This window comes from Cygnus atratus, chromosome 8, assembly GCF_013377495.2.
Source record: "Cygnus atratus isolate AKBS03 ecotype Queensland, Australia chromosome 8, CAtr_DNAZoo_HiC_assembly, whole genome shotgun sequence".
Classification (NCBI taxonomy): Eukaryota; Metazoa; Chordata; class Aves; order Anseriformes; family Anatidae; genus Cygnus; species Cygnus atratus.
Window position 1 is genome coordinate 30312719 of NC_066369.1, and position 15514 is coordinate 30328232.

The following is a 15514-nucleotide window of genomic DNA, read 5'->3' on the forward strand; positions in this document are numbered from 1 at the left end:
TCAGGTAACATTGCAGGGAAGAAAATTCACTGTTGGCTGGTAAGTGACCTGGGCACTCAGCCACGTGGTGGAGCACGGCAGGACAACGCTGTAGCAGCGGTAGTTCACCCACAGGTGTTTTTTTTAGATACTATGACGTGTTATTTTCCACAATGCCAATACTTTCAGAATGCTGAAGAGTAGCATAGGCCACAAAGTTAATGTTGGGTGCAGAAGCAGAGGCTGCATCGTTTGGAAAGGGGAAGGTTCCTGCTCCTGGGGGGAGCTGGAGTGCTTTTCTTCCTGTTTTAAATCATCAGCTATGATTTGGTTTTAACACTGCGGTGTTACGTGTCTCTCAACAAGTATTTCTAACAAAACTGAAAAGCCTATTTCAACAGCTACTCACCAAAAACGAACAGTGAAGCTTGTATTTTCAGCATGGTTAGGTTTCACTGTTAAATACGTCAAGAAAAATATTTTTTTGAGGTTAGCTGGGAGACAACCAAAAAAGTAACATCCAAAAGAACTTGGTTCTGCTGAAGTAAAAGCTTAGGTACTACAACGTAGCTTGAAAACAAAACAAACAAAAAAAACACCACAAAGCAGCCAACCAAAACCCCTGCCACCTCTTACTGCACAGCAATTTGCAGATCTAAATTGAGTTAAACTGCATTTTTCCCTCAGCATATTGCAGCCAACGCTGCCAATAGTTCAGAGAACACGAATTGATTGAATAATTATGTACATAAAAAAGCATAAAGTAAATCAAAAAGCAATTCATGGTAGTTTATTTAGGAGTCTGACTATTCTTATAATAACGTTACGAAGTTTTTCCTAACTAAAAACATTCCTTTCAACTAAAAGCTAACAGTCAGTGATAGTTTCTGCGCTACGATAATACTGACTGCCATTCCTACAGGCTTCACCAGGAGCCGTATCTCCGTATTGCCACACTATTTACTGTTAGAGCCCTTCCTGGAATTGGAGCAATTAACAAAGCCAGTAGCTTGCTTGCTAACTCTTTTTTTAAACAGTATATAGGTTGGTTCTCTGTAGTCACTTAAGATGGAAGGAAGCAGAAGAGCTTCAGGTCCTAATTAGCCTGTTTTCCTGTACTCATCACGAGATCAGGGCAGAGTCCTTCCCACCCATATAAAAACATTAGTTTTGCGTGTATCTCTTTTCTTTGTCCTTGAGATGGCCTCCAGGGGTGATAAAGTGAGAGTCATACGATCCACCTTGTGTGGAACTGGAAATGGTTCTTAACAGACCCAGCTGTTTCTGAAAGGCAGAAGCCCAGTACACCAAGGGGTCAAAGAAACAGTAACTGCTTAAATAGCTAAGGCATGTGTAAGGAGTATTTGTAGCAGAAGCGTAGGGTAAAAACATATTTCCCTTTCCTAAAAACTGATTAAATACCAACGTTCCTTATTCTGATATTGTGACAATTGTGTAATTTACTGCTGTAGCTGATTGTCCACCCTCATCCTTACTCTTATTCTCTATAAAGTATTTTCTTTTTATTCTTCTAAGCGCTGTGCAGGACAGCTTGATGTAGGATAGCATACTGTTCATTTACAGGCTCTTCTCAGATCAATAATTATTTAATTTTCAGCTACAAAGGTTATTGTCAGGTTATATAAACTACTACCAATTCATCCTAACTATTTATTTTTCCATTATCATGGAAGCAATCAGCTAGTGAATCCTATGTATACAGCAGAAAAACAGCACAGAAAACATGATGAGAATGGTGTAGAAGTTGAGCAGAGTAACAGACACAGTTTCCTTCAAATTTTTTGGAAAGTTTTATTTTTCTTTATCAGACTGCACAGGTATACAAGTGCAAAAAAGCCTTTTATTAATAAAAATTCCCAAAGCTTGAGTACATACATGTTTAAGCATATACTGCAACACATTTAGCACTTTGATTCTCAGAATTTGAGTCGTAAAAATCAGTTTATCTGTTCAGGTAACAGTACTTTGCAGGGGTAGCAAGAAATGACATTCAATATTGAGCATTTATACTGAACTTTGCTCTTTTTTTCTTTTAAAATCACTTTTTCAACACAATAGAGGCTGTACCTAACTCACCAATATGAGCAGTGTGCTATTCACTATGCTGTAGGGGAGATTTTGGGCATGATGAAGGAGAAGAAACGGTTCTATAACAACTCTCCCCATATATCATTAAATACCTAAACTAAAACATTGACCTAAAAAGCAAATGTTTAGATTAGAGTCCTGTGTTTTAACTGTGGGTTTGAATTCAATACCTTTATATAGTGTGCCTTGGGTTAATGTTAGAGGAAACATCTTCACAGATGACTTATATCTGTAACAGGCAGCTAGGGACAGTTAATTGCCTGTTGTAAACAAATGAAATGTGTTCAGTAATCAGAATAATTCCTTGCCTTCCTTCCTTTATCTTTTGGTCACAATCATCGTCATCTGTCAAATATTGTAACTTTTTAGGAAGCCTCTTGCAAACCCAGACACATTTGTTTAGTAAATACTTTGCTGGCTTAGTGGCGGGGTGATGAATTGATTAAATGAGCACCCCCTACCCCAGCAGGAGCAACCCTTTCCTGGAGCACCTTATTTCTGCGAAGTTCTACATTGCTCCCGGGAGGCGTGGGATCTAATGCTCATCTTTTAACATAGTTTCTTCTCATCCAGTTCTTGGAGGGAGGGTTATAGTGCATTTTTTTTAAGCTAAGGCAGCATAACTATTATAATACATTTGTGGTAAGAACATACAGAAAAAATAGTTTATATTCCATGCATCAGTAAATCTAAATCAGCCTTCTGTACACAGTTGCATAAAACAACCATGAAGAAATGTATTATTTACATTGAGATTATCTTGTTGTGCACATTGTTAAGTTTAAATAGATGCCAGAAATTTTATCTAGATGTGCACCTGCCTAGCGCAATGAGCAATCCCGAACTGGTATTTGGAGGGGAGATTGGTTTACAGTCGTTTCTTCTCTCCTTTTAAGTACCATCAAGCAGATGTAGAACTTTGGGTTGATGTGGAATGCATTTTTCACATAATATCTGTGGGGAGATAAGGAATGACTAAAATAAATAGCAATCAGAGAGCAGCAGCATCATTCATACGAGCTGTTCACAATTATAGGTCTGTCCTATGTCCAGCAGTAGCCTCACTGCATAGAAAATAGACACACACATCCTGAGGCAATGCAGAACAACAGATGGTCTCCCCTGAGCTGTAGTAACATTTGAAGTTGTTTGAGAGTTTATCTATAGAAAAAGTTGAATAATTATTAAACAATTGTTTAGCTATCACAGCTATAAACTTTTAAACAATAAGAAAGCAAAGGGCTTTACAGTGTTGGTCACGTGGCAGGGGACAGAGAACCTGAAAAAGTGTGCAAATACAATAGTCAGTGACTAAACAGTCCTATCCAGTTATAAAGACATGAACTAATAGTAGAGACGTGAGGGCTCCCTGCGCTAACTTTATGTTGAAGATGAGTTTAGCTCAAGCTACTAAGCCAGCGTAAGACTTAATCCTATTATTTTACCATAGAAAGGCTACTCTGCATCTTGTAGGACTCCGAAATTACCTCAATGGAGAAAATGAGCTGCTGAACAGGGTGCTAACTCTGCTTTCCTGCACTGCTTTCCATCCCTGATTGCTCTGTTCCCAGCCCGTAAGGTGCAGGAGTGCTCTGTGCACTGCAGCGAGCGAGGCACCATGGGGATGGCGTGTAGCTGGTTTGGAAAGAGTAAGGAAGGGGATAAATCTCTGGCATAAGAACCTGTCATCAAGCAGGTTTTAATTTTTTTCTTCTCCTTCTAGGTAGGTTACTTTTGATTACAAAATAGAATTTAACTTTCATTGAGAGGCAAAATGCACGCGTCTGAGTTTACCCCTGCACTGACTCAGTCATATGGCTTATAAAAACCAGAGATCTGATCCTCAATTACAAGTACTTGAAATACGTTAACTTTCCAAAAGGAGCGATGTTCTCACACTATAAAGGGAAACCACATAACCTGCAGATACTCTTCTTTAGAGACTTCTTTGGCTCACTGGAATTTATAAAACACAACAGCAGACAGTTTTCCCATGCACAGGTAATATATGATGATAGACAAGGTCAGCCTCTAACTGGGCTTTTGCTTACAACACTGGAACAGACAGCTAGCCAAAGGAGGAAAAATTAAAAAGCCCATAAAACATGTCTCGAGGTGTCTGCTAGTGTACTGTTTTATGCTTTCTGCTGTGGGAAGGCTAAGAAAGGAGATGCAGTGGATTGCAGAATGAGAGGAGTTTACAACTAGTTTTGCAAAAGACGTGTGTAAATTTGCATATTCAATTATACCAAAATTGTGATAACTGACCTCTGAAGACACCCAGGTTCTCCGTGCTGTCTTTTCCCTGTACCCCTCACACGTGTGTGTTCTATTCCTGGGCATTCAGAAAGAAACAGGACTTGAAACCTGCTCCATCTTACTGCTGCTGGGCAGCCCCTGCTCAAACCCCGTTGGGACTAATCAGCCAAAACAGGGAGGTGTCCTTTCACTGATCAGAATTCTTACTCTCTAACAGTGATTACCTTAACGTCCTCATTAGACTATAGCTGTGTGTCAGTGGGTTTGCTCCATCCCAGCTCTGCTACAGCCCTGCGCAGGTGCAGGATCGGAGCGTTCCTAAAGGGCCTTTTCTCAGAGATTCCGCATTTGCACCGTGTGCTGACTTAGAGCACATGCAGCCAGCCCAGCCTGAGGTGCGTGTGCAGAGATGGAACAGGAACATGAGATGCTCCTGGGAAAGCTGGTGGTTGGAAGCGAGCTGCTGCAGCTGCCACTTCAGCCAGGCCATCTGCCCTGCAGCCCACTGTGCTCTCTCGGAAAAAGAGAACTGCTTGGAGGCCCTCGGCGGCTGACTTGTTCTGGGTGCCTGCACCTGCCTGCCGGCAGGGAGCTGAGCCGTCTACTTGTGCGTTGCCAACGCAGCGAGGGGTGCACACAGCAGCTTTGCAGGAAAGCAGAGGCCCCGAGCTCGGGCAGTGAGGTTCTCCTGCTGCTAACGGCACAGCAGGGCTGCCACAGGCACACTCCTTGGTGAACTCTGAGGAACCTATCGTGGCATCTAAGATGGTATAATCAGTACTGGTGCAGTACACAAGGTTTCTTACTTTGGTAACATGTTACAACTGAATTGTTGTTCTTGAAAAAAACCATCCAGTTACAGACTGACAGTGGTGACAAGGAGAAATGCCATCAGATGTCTTAGAGGTGGATAGATTTTCTAATAGCTTCAAAATGCCATGTTACTTAACAAACCAGTAACAAGCGGTACTGCATGCAGTTTTCCCATCAAGCTCTAGCAGTTTGATTGCAGGCCTACATGCTGGATCACTTTGCAAATGCTTAGAAATTAAGTACCTCAGTCATTATGCTTACACTACCTGGACGTGGCAGCTGGTGGGCACACAGCAGACCGAGAGGCTACTGAGAGTCAAGGAGCAACCTGAGGAACGCAGCGCTACCGGCAGCCTGAGCATACTCTGCAGGAAGAAAAGCAGTTTTTCATGAACAGAACAATGGTGTTTGTACGGGACTTGTGAAAATCGCCACACCGATACAAGTTAAATAAATTTCTGCAATGGTTAGCAGGACTCCTTTTACTTCATACAGTTACTGTGTCCCAGCTAAGCAACGGTAAGCTAAGAGAGAGTCTTAATTACTTGCGAGTGTATGCACATATGCCACATCATTAGCAACGTTGACAAAACAGAATAGGATGTATTACCAGTGTTAGAGCCTGGTCTTTTTTTTCCATTAATAACGAAAGAAGAAATAAAAAGCTATAAGGACCACAAGTAGCAGACCTGATTGCATGAGAGGGACGACCATGCCCTGCGTCCTCTGCGAGGATGGCAAAGAGAGGCGACCGTACCTGAGCCCTGCTGACTGTTCCCCTTGCTCAGAGAGGGCCGGGCCAGGGTGAAAGGCTAAGCAGATGGCTGGAAGAAGCAGAGGAAAAGTGTGCAAGGGCAGAAAGGAACTCAGGGAATGAGAACATAAGGGGGAAGGGCCTGGAAGCAGGTGCTTCTGAGTGCCAAGATTTCTGAACGGCTTCCTGCAGCAGATGATCAGCTCTGGTCTCAGGGCTCGTAGTGGCTGCTGACGCTTCACGCTGCATTTTGATTCCACTACCACAAAAGCATGAAGAGAGAATTCAGAGTTCTTTGCGATGTATTAAACATACAGAGGAAAACAAGTGTATTTACAGTACTTACAGCTAAAAAGACTCCTCCTGTGAGGAAAGGGACTGCACAGAAACCTCCGCAGAGATGCATCAAAGCCACTAGAGACATGGGCGATGGTGAGGCGATTCCCTCCAGTTTCCCCATTCTGCCCGTTCGGCAGGCTGAGTGCTCAGCTGTCCCACATTGCCAGGCATGAGGGGATGTGGAATCCCTGTCTGTGCCTCCCGGGAGGTGCCAGGGACATTACCTGGAGCAGTCCCGGAGTAAGCCGGAAATTCTGCCCTGAAGTAGGGCTTCTGAGGTTACTCCACAAGAAAGCGTCCAACCCGGCTTTGCCTCAGGTACAACTTTTCGGCATTATACCTAATAAACACCCTTTGTTCATTCCAATTATCATAAAAAAACTACCACTAACTGTCACTTAAAATAGAAAACTGTCCAGTCTTGTATGACAAGCAACAGAAAAAGACTCGGATTTAATTACAAGTTGCTATTCTTTGGCTTCTTTGTGCTGAATGCAACTAATTCAGAAGTCTTTATGAACCCTTTACTCGCTGATTGCAGCATTCAGACTACACGGTACTTAAAGAACCCTACACGCTGAAGCAACCATGCCAAGGTCTGCCTTTCACTCTGAGAAGGTCTTAAAAAATGTAAGCTGCCCAGGTTCATGTAATGAAGTTCATAACTTCATTAACTCAGCTTTCTCCCATATATACCATAGATTTCCAAATATATACCATGATATGTCACATTTATAGTAATGTTTATAGAGATGGCATTAAGATTTAGATATTCAGAGTCAAATAATACTATTTACCACCCAGGTACTGCAAAACAACACATTTGTCATAACAGCTTAAGCTTTTATTTTTTTTGTGAGTTAATGAGGATAATAAGTTGCTCAAAAAATGCCTCAACAACAAAACAACAACCCCTCTCTCTCTTGATATCTTACATGCACAACTCGTATGTACCCCTCTCTCTCGATACCTTACATGCAGAACTCATGTGTAAGCTCAAGGACATACAAGCAAAGACACCAAATATGAGCAAAACGTGTGGATGAAAACCTGCTGTGGCCGCAGCAGCTAGGAAAGGAGGGGACCTACAGAGGGGACCTGAAAGACTCCTGGGGGCTGCGGGACAAGCCCTGGCTGGGTGCAGGGAGCAGCCTGCCCTCGCTCTCCTCTCATCAGCTCAATGTTTTAGGGTTGCTCACCACAAGGCAGCAGCTGGACAGTCACCAGAAACCTCACCCCCCGTGCAAGTGGGTTGTTAAAAGCCTCGCTGCCCTCTGCCAAGTCTCCTGTCCCCAGCCCGCAACAGCACCAAAAGGGCAGAATCCTCCTGAGTTTCTTCTCCCCTCCTACTTCCACCACCATTCTTCCCCAAGTTTGACTGCTCTAAAACATTTACGGATCTAAAAAGCAGAGAGAAAAAAAATGTTCACCTGTCAGGTGATATAAAACCAATCTTCTACTAAATGTGCCAGAATAATTTTTCTCCACCTCAACCACAGTTAAAACCTTCAGTCTATTCATTACTGTCTTTTTATAGTATTTTTATTTAATAAAACCTATTAAGACTACCATACAAATCTCTTTACTTATGCTTTTATCTTTTAACTGATCAATTTTTATATTGCTGACATCCCTTCTTCACCATTTGCTCATTTAAAAATTCATAGTATATGAGCTATGTCTCTGGAGAAAACGTCTATAAAATTTGTTACAGCTGGCAAATGTGTATGAGTCAGTGATAGCACATGACTAAATGCTTCACAGAAAATAAAATTTGTTTCTGTAGTAAGCAGAACTGTTTAAATGTTATTTATTTTTATGTTTCAAAGAAAATATATTGTGAAGTGCTGCATTGATTTAATACGCAACAATGTCTGTGTACACGCTGTACAAGGAAAATTTATGAAACCTTTGCACAACTCCTTTAATTGAATTTTCCAAATCTCTCACCACACACAAATAATCAATATCTTCTGCAGAGAAAACCAGTCAGAATTATTACAGTCTTTCTTTTCAATTTTGTTGTCATCAGCACATACAGAGCACCTGGATATTTGTAATGTCTGGATAGCAAGTTATTTACACCTCTTAAACATATAATTGCTACTAAGTGAGTCCAAACTAATGTTTCTTTTCTTTTTTATTTAAAATAATTATATTCATGGGAGAAAGCAGCATTTATTCTCATGTAGGAGTTACTACATGTAGCTGTTGAAGGAACTACAATTCTTTAATTTTTCATTAAACTTAATACTCTGAAGTCTAGAGCCACTAGAATTAAAAATTAATAGTTATTGAGTCTGTAAAAAGGTACACAGGAAAATAGAGCATAAACACAAGTGTGAAACTCATGAATAAGTGTGGCTGACACCTAGATATAAAACGCAGGTTGACAGTTCTGTATGTATATACGTCCGAGGCCTATAGTCATACGTCTCATGTGCATTTCTGTATCTGCCACCAAAGTTAATAGCTTAATATTTCATCTACATAGCAGAAGATGTTAAATCATTGGAGAGGTTTGTAAATTGCCCCCTTCTATCCAAAAAGCTTATCATGCTTGCAACCTCAGACCCGGATACTTCTCAAATCTCAGGTTGTATTTTAAAATACGTACTCGAAAGGTGCAAGCACAATCCAACAGAACCGTGACCTGCTGGGGAAGGCTGTGGTGGTGGGGGATCCAACGGAGACCTGTCCAGCAGCTCTCTTTCCTTTCAGCAGCACTCCTTCAGTACACAACATTACTCGCTTGCACTGGGCAAACCACAAGCACTGCAGATTTTGGGCACCAGGCGCAGTGGTTTCTGCTCTCTCCTCTAGACTGTAAAGGCCTAGCACGGGGACAAACTAAAACAAGACCTGCTTGCACACAATGAGAAGATGTACTGTCAAATTTAGCCTGGGCAACAGGCTTTAATCCACCAAATACAAATCAGTACACAACACTCGCCTCCTCAGGGTGCATTCTGGGGGCAATCTTACAATCAGCTTTGATTGTAAATGCAGGAGGGCAGAATGATTTCTCTGTGTCTCTGCTCGGGCAAATTCAGAACAATTTATAAGCAAACAAAATGGGTGAGTTGCAGTAAGGCCTTGTGTGCACGTGCAAACTCACACGTTCAGCACTGAACTAGTCCTAATTCAGTTTTGCTTAAGGCAGGCCCACTTAGGAGCATTCACACTGAGGTATAGCTTAAAAACGAAGCTGAGATCAACTTTCCTGCATGGCTACTTGCAGAAAAATCCTTACTAGCAGAACCACAGATAGCTGTCCCACAAAGAAAAGATGAACAAGGCCAGGTCCCACCACACAGAGTTATGATTTCTTGAAGCTGTCTGACAAATTACACACAACGTAACGCTCAGAAGGTCCGCTCGTTTCCATCAGCTGCTTTCAGCTCCAAGGCATCACCCACCAGGTGCGGATGTGTGCCGTGGGTCAGCACATTCTTCTCCTTGACCTCTGCCATTTGCCTGCATCTTAAGGGTCTAACCTGCCTTTTTTTTTTTTTTTTTGGTCAGTATTAGCAGCTTTTCCCAAACAGATCAAGGAAGAGCTGAACTTCAGAAAACCCTCTCACAAATGCCTGTGAATGGGACTGGCACAAACAAAGCGTGTTGTTCATTCTTACATTCAGCTCACGTACTGGTTCCTACGAAAGAAGACTGTAAAATTGCTAAATAAAAAGATCTTTTCTAATACCTAGGTCCAACCACTGCATCCATCTCATTTACTGCCCTGAAAAGAGAGTAGTACAGACAATCATGGTATTTCATACAGTCACAGAACAGCTTGGGTTGGAAGGGACTTTAAAGCCCATCCAATTCCAACCCCCTGCCAAGCAGGGGCCCAGCCCAATAGATCAGGTTGCTCAGGGCCCCATCCAGCCTGGCCTAGAACACCCCCAGGGATGGGGCACCCACAGCTTCTCTGGGCAACCTGTGCCAGGGCCTCACCACCCTCTGAGGGCAGAATTTCCTCCTAACCTCTAATCTAGATCTCCCCCCCTTTTAGTTCCATTTGCTTTCAAGGAATGGAAATTCTGGAAAGAAACTCAGTTTCTGACTAAATTAACTTGTGAATTAATTCAGTTCACTTAGTAATTTCTGATTAGCCAGTTCATTGGACATTACACCCAATAAAGGTGTAATTTCTTACCTGCAAGTGATTGCAAAGTTGGGTTGAGAGAAACACTTTGTTTTTTTACATTAGTTTTTACAGTCAGAAAAAAAAACCCTATAGATATGTTACTGAAAGCATACAACTAAATTTTGATATCTTTCCCTTTTCCCCAGAAGATTCCATAGGAAGGGGAGCAGAAAGGATAGGTGGGAGACAAACACCCAAGTATCTCTAAAGCTCAACAAATTTATTCTACTTCATTTGAGGATGAGTTAGAAATGTATCGTAAAATTGATTTACCTTCACTCACAGCAACCCAAAAGCAGTCCAGACCCAAGCTATTTAGTTGCTTATACACAAAGACCCAATAAAAAGGCCAAACTCAAACTGACATAAATTGGGTTAAACTGTGGAATACTGTATTCTTACAATTTTATCTGTTTTGAGAAAGTTGCTATATTTTGCAGTGTCTCTGAAACGGGCTTTCACGCTTTGTGATATATACATAGTTGTTTTGGACACAAAAAATCACCCAGAAGCAGGTAAGAAGGCTAAACTAAACAAAAAGTAAAAAAGGAATCACTTGTTTATGAACAAAGAGATCAACGTTTTCACCGTCTACTCTATATAGGACAGCAAAACGGGATAGACGAATGGGAACTCAGTAGTACTTTGTCTCTAATTTCTCCAGTTTGCTTTCATTACTAATTTCATGTGGTGTTAGATGAAAACCCATCTAGTTAACCCTGACCTGGTCCCTTGGAAAGCAACCATTACTGCTGCTGAGAGTACAAACTTGAGTCACTTGAATTGAAAATAGTATGAAAGTCAGGAACATTTAGAACTAAACTTAATAGGGGTGATCATATTTGGCCTTGGGCTTGTCAGATGAACAAAAAGACAAAAAATCAAGTATTTCCTGTATTTCATTACAGGACCCAGTCTGAAAAGTTTTCCCTAATGCTATATTTGATCTTCTACAACACTCTTTACTGTTTCTTAATTGGGCAGCACAGTCATGGACATGATTTATGTTACTGTTTATCTTTTGGGAAAACAGAAATTATTAATCTAGTTTGCAACGACCAGCTTAAGTAGTTTTCTTTTTTTTAGAATATTATCTTCACTCCTTCAAACACTGAAACGATTAAACTTTCCCTTAAAATATGCATATCGCAACCTACACATTTATTCTCAACACACATAAAGCATGTGTTGGAGAGCAGCATACTGACTAGATTTCATCTCTTGGCAGCTGTTTTACAGTTTGCTTACATTCTATTCAAAAACATTTTGTTTACTGTAAATGCTAGTCATGGACAAACAATGATGCCATTTTTTATGCTAGTCACACAAGATGATATACGGAGTCCTGCATAATGCTGCCCATTGAGCAAGGAATGTTTTGTATTAAGTTGTTTTATGTAGAGATTGGTTATGTAAAGTAAATAAATTTCATGCCTCACCATGTGATGATAATGTGACATTCCATCTGTATCAAGCCACAGAATAGTCATAGGTTTTAAATTTTGAGCATAACTAATTAAAAACAATTACAGAAAACCACATCCAAAATTAAAAGGCAAAGTAAAACATTTCTAAATGCTTTCTTTTATCTTTCATCTCTCCTACTGCTACATTTTCAAGTTTGCAAAATGGAATCTATTCTTTATTAAAGGAAAATTGACATCGAAAGTTCATCAAAATTGGTCAGCTTAAGCTCATCATTCGATTTCCCATCCTACTTTCACAAAATACACCATTTCTTATCCAACAAGACTGATCACTAGATATATGTTTAGTGTTATGGGCTAGTTTCTAGAGCAAAGATGGGACTATAAATGTGTATCCTGGTGATCATTAAAAAGCAGCGCACAAAGGAAGCAGTGCCTGTTCAAATCTGCAGTGGCCCATGGTGCTCACCATTATCACTGCGTGATGGGGCTGCGATCATTTGAACAGAAGGACAGGGGGAATACAAGCAGTAAATCAGAAAGAGCAGATTGCGCAAATGAATCAAATTCCTTAAAAAATAATGACGCTCCTTTTCATTTTGTGGTAATCATGAAAATTTAAGTTTTATCAGTTTTCTTCACTAAAGTTAAAGAACTCCCCACAGCAGAAAGAGTTTAGGCCCGTGGAACAGTAGATACAAACAAAACCAAGGGTTTCCTTGTGATACACTAAGCAGTCCCACTGGCTGGGACAGCTGGCAGACAAAGCGGTACGACTGCCGTCGCTGATTTTGATTCTGGTTTTGCTCTATTTCAATATTGAACGTATGAAACTAACAGCAAGTGAATGTGAGTTGATTTCAGTGAGAGTGAAAAAGAAAAAATCTTGTTTGTATCCCCCCAGCCACCTTCCCAGCTAGACAAGGCACTAAAGTGGCTATGTGGGCCATGCTATATTAAAAGCCACCAACTTCAAATATTTTCACAGCACCAGTTATGAAGAAACCTAATAGTCAGGATTTCACAGTCCCCTGGAGTGTGCTAAATACCTCCCAATACATATAAGGTGATAAAGGTTCTGCTGCAGAGTGTATGTTACTTGGCTTATACACTGAAAATGCAGGGGGAGGGAAGAGAGTGAGGAAGAACAAGGATAACTGGTATATAAAGGGTATGTAAAGTCTCTGGGATCTGACTGCACTTATTTCTGGACCATGCCTCAACTGCAGGACTGTTAATGATTCACAATTTTATGGAGAAATACCCAACACAATAAAATAGCTGAAAAGATGAAATTTACATTTGAATAGAGCAAGAGTTTAGGCTGGCCTGCATGCTCAGAAAAAATATATTTGATTATTACCATTTTCATATGCTAAAGTTTATCCAATTTATTTAAAGCGGAAAGAACTAAGAAGAAATCAACTAAAAGGAATCATCACAATATCTATTACATAGGAGTTGTATACATATATATATATTTTTATATACCTTGGGCAGGAAGTTTTCCATGGTTTCTTTCCAACATCTGCAGTTCTTCTGCTTGACCCACTAGTGAAGAAATAAAGGTAAAAATCAATAAATGTTACCCCAGAGATTTCAAAGAAAAGAATGTCTTTTTTTTCACTTTCAAAGCATTTGTATTTTTCTTCAAGAGATAACAGAAAAAAAAACCTTATCTATACATTGTGCTCAAAAAAATTAACAAAAAATATTTCAATATGAACATAATTTTGGAAAGTTATGCTTACAAGCCTCAGACTACATTTTGTTCCCATTTTTGTCTTCCAGTGCTGTCATGGTGCTTTGTTCCAATTCAGAGGATTCTTCCCCATTTTAAAGGCAACAGGAAGCTAACAGAAACAGTGGGCATAACAGAAAGTGTCAACAATAGGTCTGGCATCTCATTTGCAACCTTCTCCTGGATATGGTGGTCTTACTGCCCTATCCAGGGTGTAGGGTAGTAATGTAAACACAGACTGTTTTCACAAAACTTCCTTTTGTATAAGAAAGCATCTGGTTATATGCATTACAGTGGGAACTCGTACAGTGTATACAAATGCAAAATGAAAACTGAATGAGCACTGGAATAAGTCAGGAAAGAAATGTTAATTTAAACAACAGGAACTGCTGGAATTGTGTGGTGCACACATTCCACTGCTGGGGTGCATTCACCTAATGCATTAGAGGAGTCACAGCGCTCTTTGGTCAGAAACATCCTCTAGTACCTGGGGCTTTACTGTCCACCTGTTTCCAGCTGCAAACATAGGTAGCAGTCTCAGCCAGAGGATGTTCTGCTCTCCTACAGCTAATTTCAGTGTTACTGAACTCTGCAGAAAACAGAGGAATCGGATGGGTTGCAGAATAACGCATACCAGTGAAACATCACATCTGCTGCAGGATAACTTTGCATACTTATCTTATTTGAATGCTTGTCCATGGAGCGGACACAGTGACTACGTGTATGTACATACTGTTTATATTCCTTGGTCAGCTGGGAACTGGATTATAAGGGGGTGGTAAAAAAAAATCTGAAGGAACAATGGCATATATGCAAACTTTTGAGGAGAAGTAGTTGTTTGGTATGTACGATCTTAGACACAGCTGTACCACAAACATGCCATGTGGATATGGATGCTGTTGTGCTGCTGCTGTGAAAACAAATGAACAAACTGTTCTGAGGCATAAAGATCGGGGCCTGAACACCAACAGAACTCTTTGGTGCCTAGAGCTACTTTTGTCTCTACAGAATGACCTGGTAAAGGAGATCTTTATTTTTTTTTCCCAAGAACCTCTGACTTGGAGTAAGGATCTGTGTGTCCATTTCAGGAAATTTTTAAAAGAAAATCTTTGACTTTCTAGGTTTCTTTGGAAAAGTATTACAGATGTGCCATTTGTAAAGTACTCTTATCCCAACAAAATAAGCATCTGGTATGTCCATCATTTACAGACACATGAATAGCAATTTTTAAAGCCTGGAAACCTATATTCAGCCTAATCCTCCTAACAGGCAAACAAACAAAACAACTTCCTTGCAAAAAGAGAAGAAAGGCAATGCAATCAAAGTGCAAACATTTAGCCTAATCACTAGCTAACTGCCCACTAAGTATCTAACCATTTACATAAGAAAACGTGTTGCTCTTGCAAGTTTTTCCTCTCCATCTGTGACTGAGTTAGAAGAGTGAGCTGTTGGGGTTGCCTTTCTTTTATGTCCCCAGTTGGATGCACAAGGACATTTAAGGTGTATTTGTTGTGAGCAGAAGAGTTCACATGCTAGAGGCCTGGACTACAACACTCTGCTATAACACAGAGCAGTGTATAAATCTAGGAAAAAATTGGAGTTGTCATAGTTAAATTTTTATAAAGGGGATAAATATTATCGAAAATCCTCCTTACTTAGCACTTGGGTTTTCTGCACTTCAGCACTCAAGATGCAATACAAGTCCGAGCCGCCAATAATATTTTCAAGCTCTCTACTGCCCTCTAAAGCCTGGAAAAAAACACAGTTAAAAGACACTGTTAAGTTTCATTCCCAACCTACCTACTTAGATGTCAACAACTTATAAACAACACCTTAAAGACAGAATTTGGGGGATTTTTTCATAAACTCTCAACGATGCATGAGACTTCACCTCACAGAATCAATGGGATTAAAGAGTTTAAGGGTGTAAGAACGTATAT

General features: G+C 40.5%; 1 protein-coding gene across 1 annotated transcript in view; it reads right to left on the bottom strand.

The window, feature by feature from the left end:
* Positions 1-1771: 1771 nt before the first annotated feature.
* Positions 1772-15514, bottom strand: part of ITGB3BP (integrin subunit beta 3 binding protein) — a 29256-nt gene continuing 15513 nt past the window's right edge. The window contains exons 6-9 of the mRNA XM_035564398.2: positions 15230-15323; positions 13325-13384; positions 5427-5525; positions 1772-3042 (exon numbers count right to left, since the gene is read on the bottom strand). Of these exons, the coding sequence (XP_035420291.1) occupies positions 5467-5525; positions 13325-13384; positions 15230-15323 (213 nt within the window). The 3' untranslated portion in view covers positions 1772-3042; positions 5427-5466. The remainder of the gene's footprint in view (positions 3043-5426; positions 5526-13324; positions 13385-15229; positions 15324-15514) is intronic.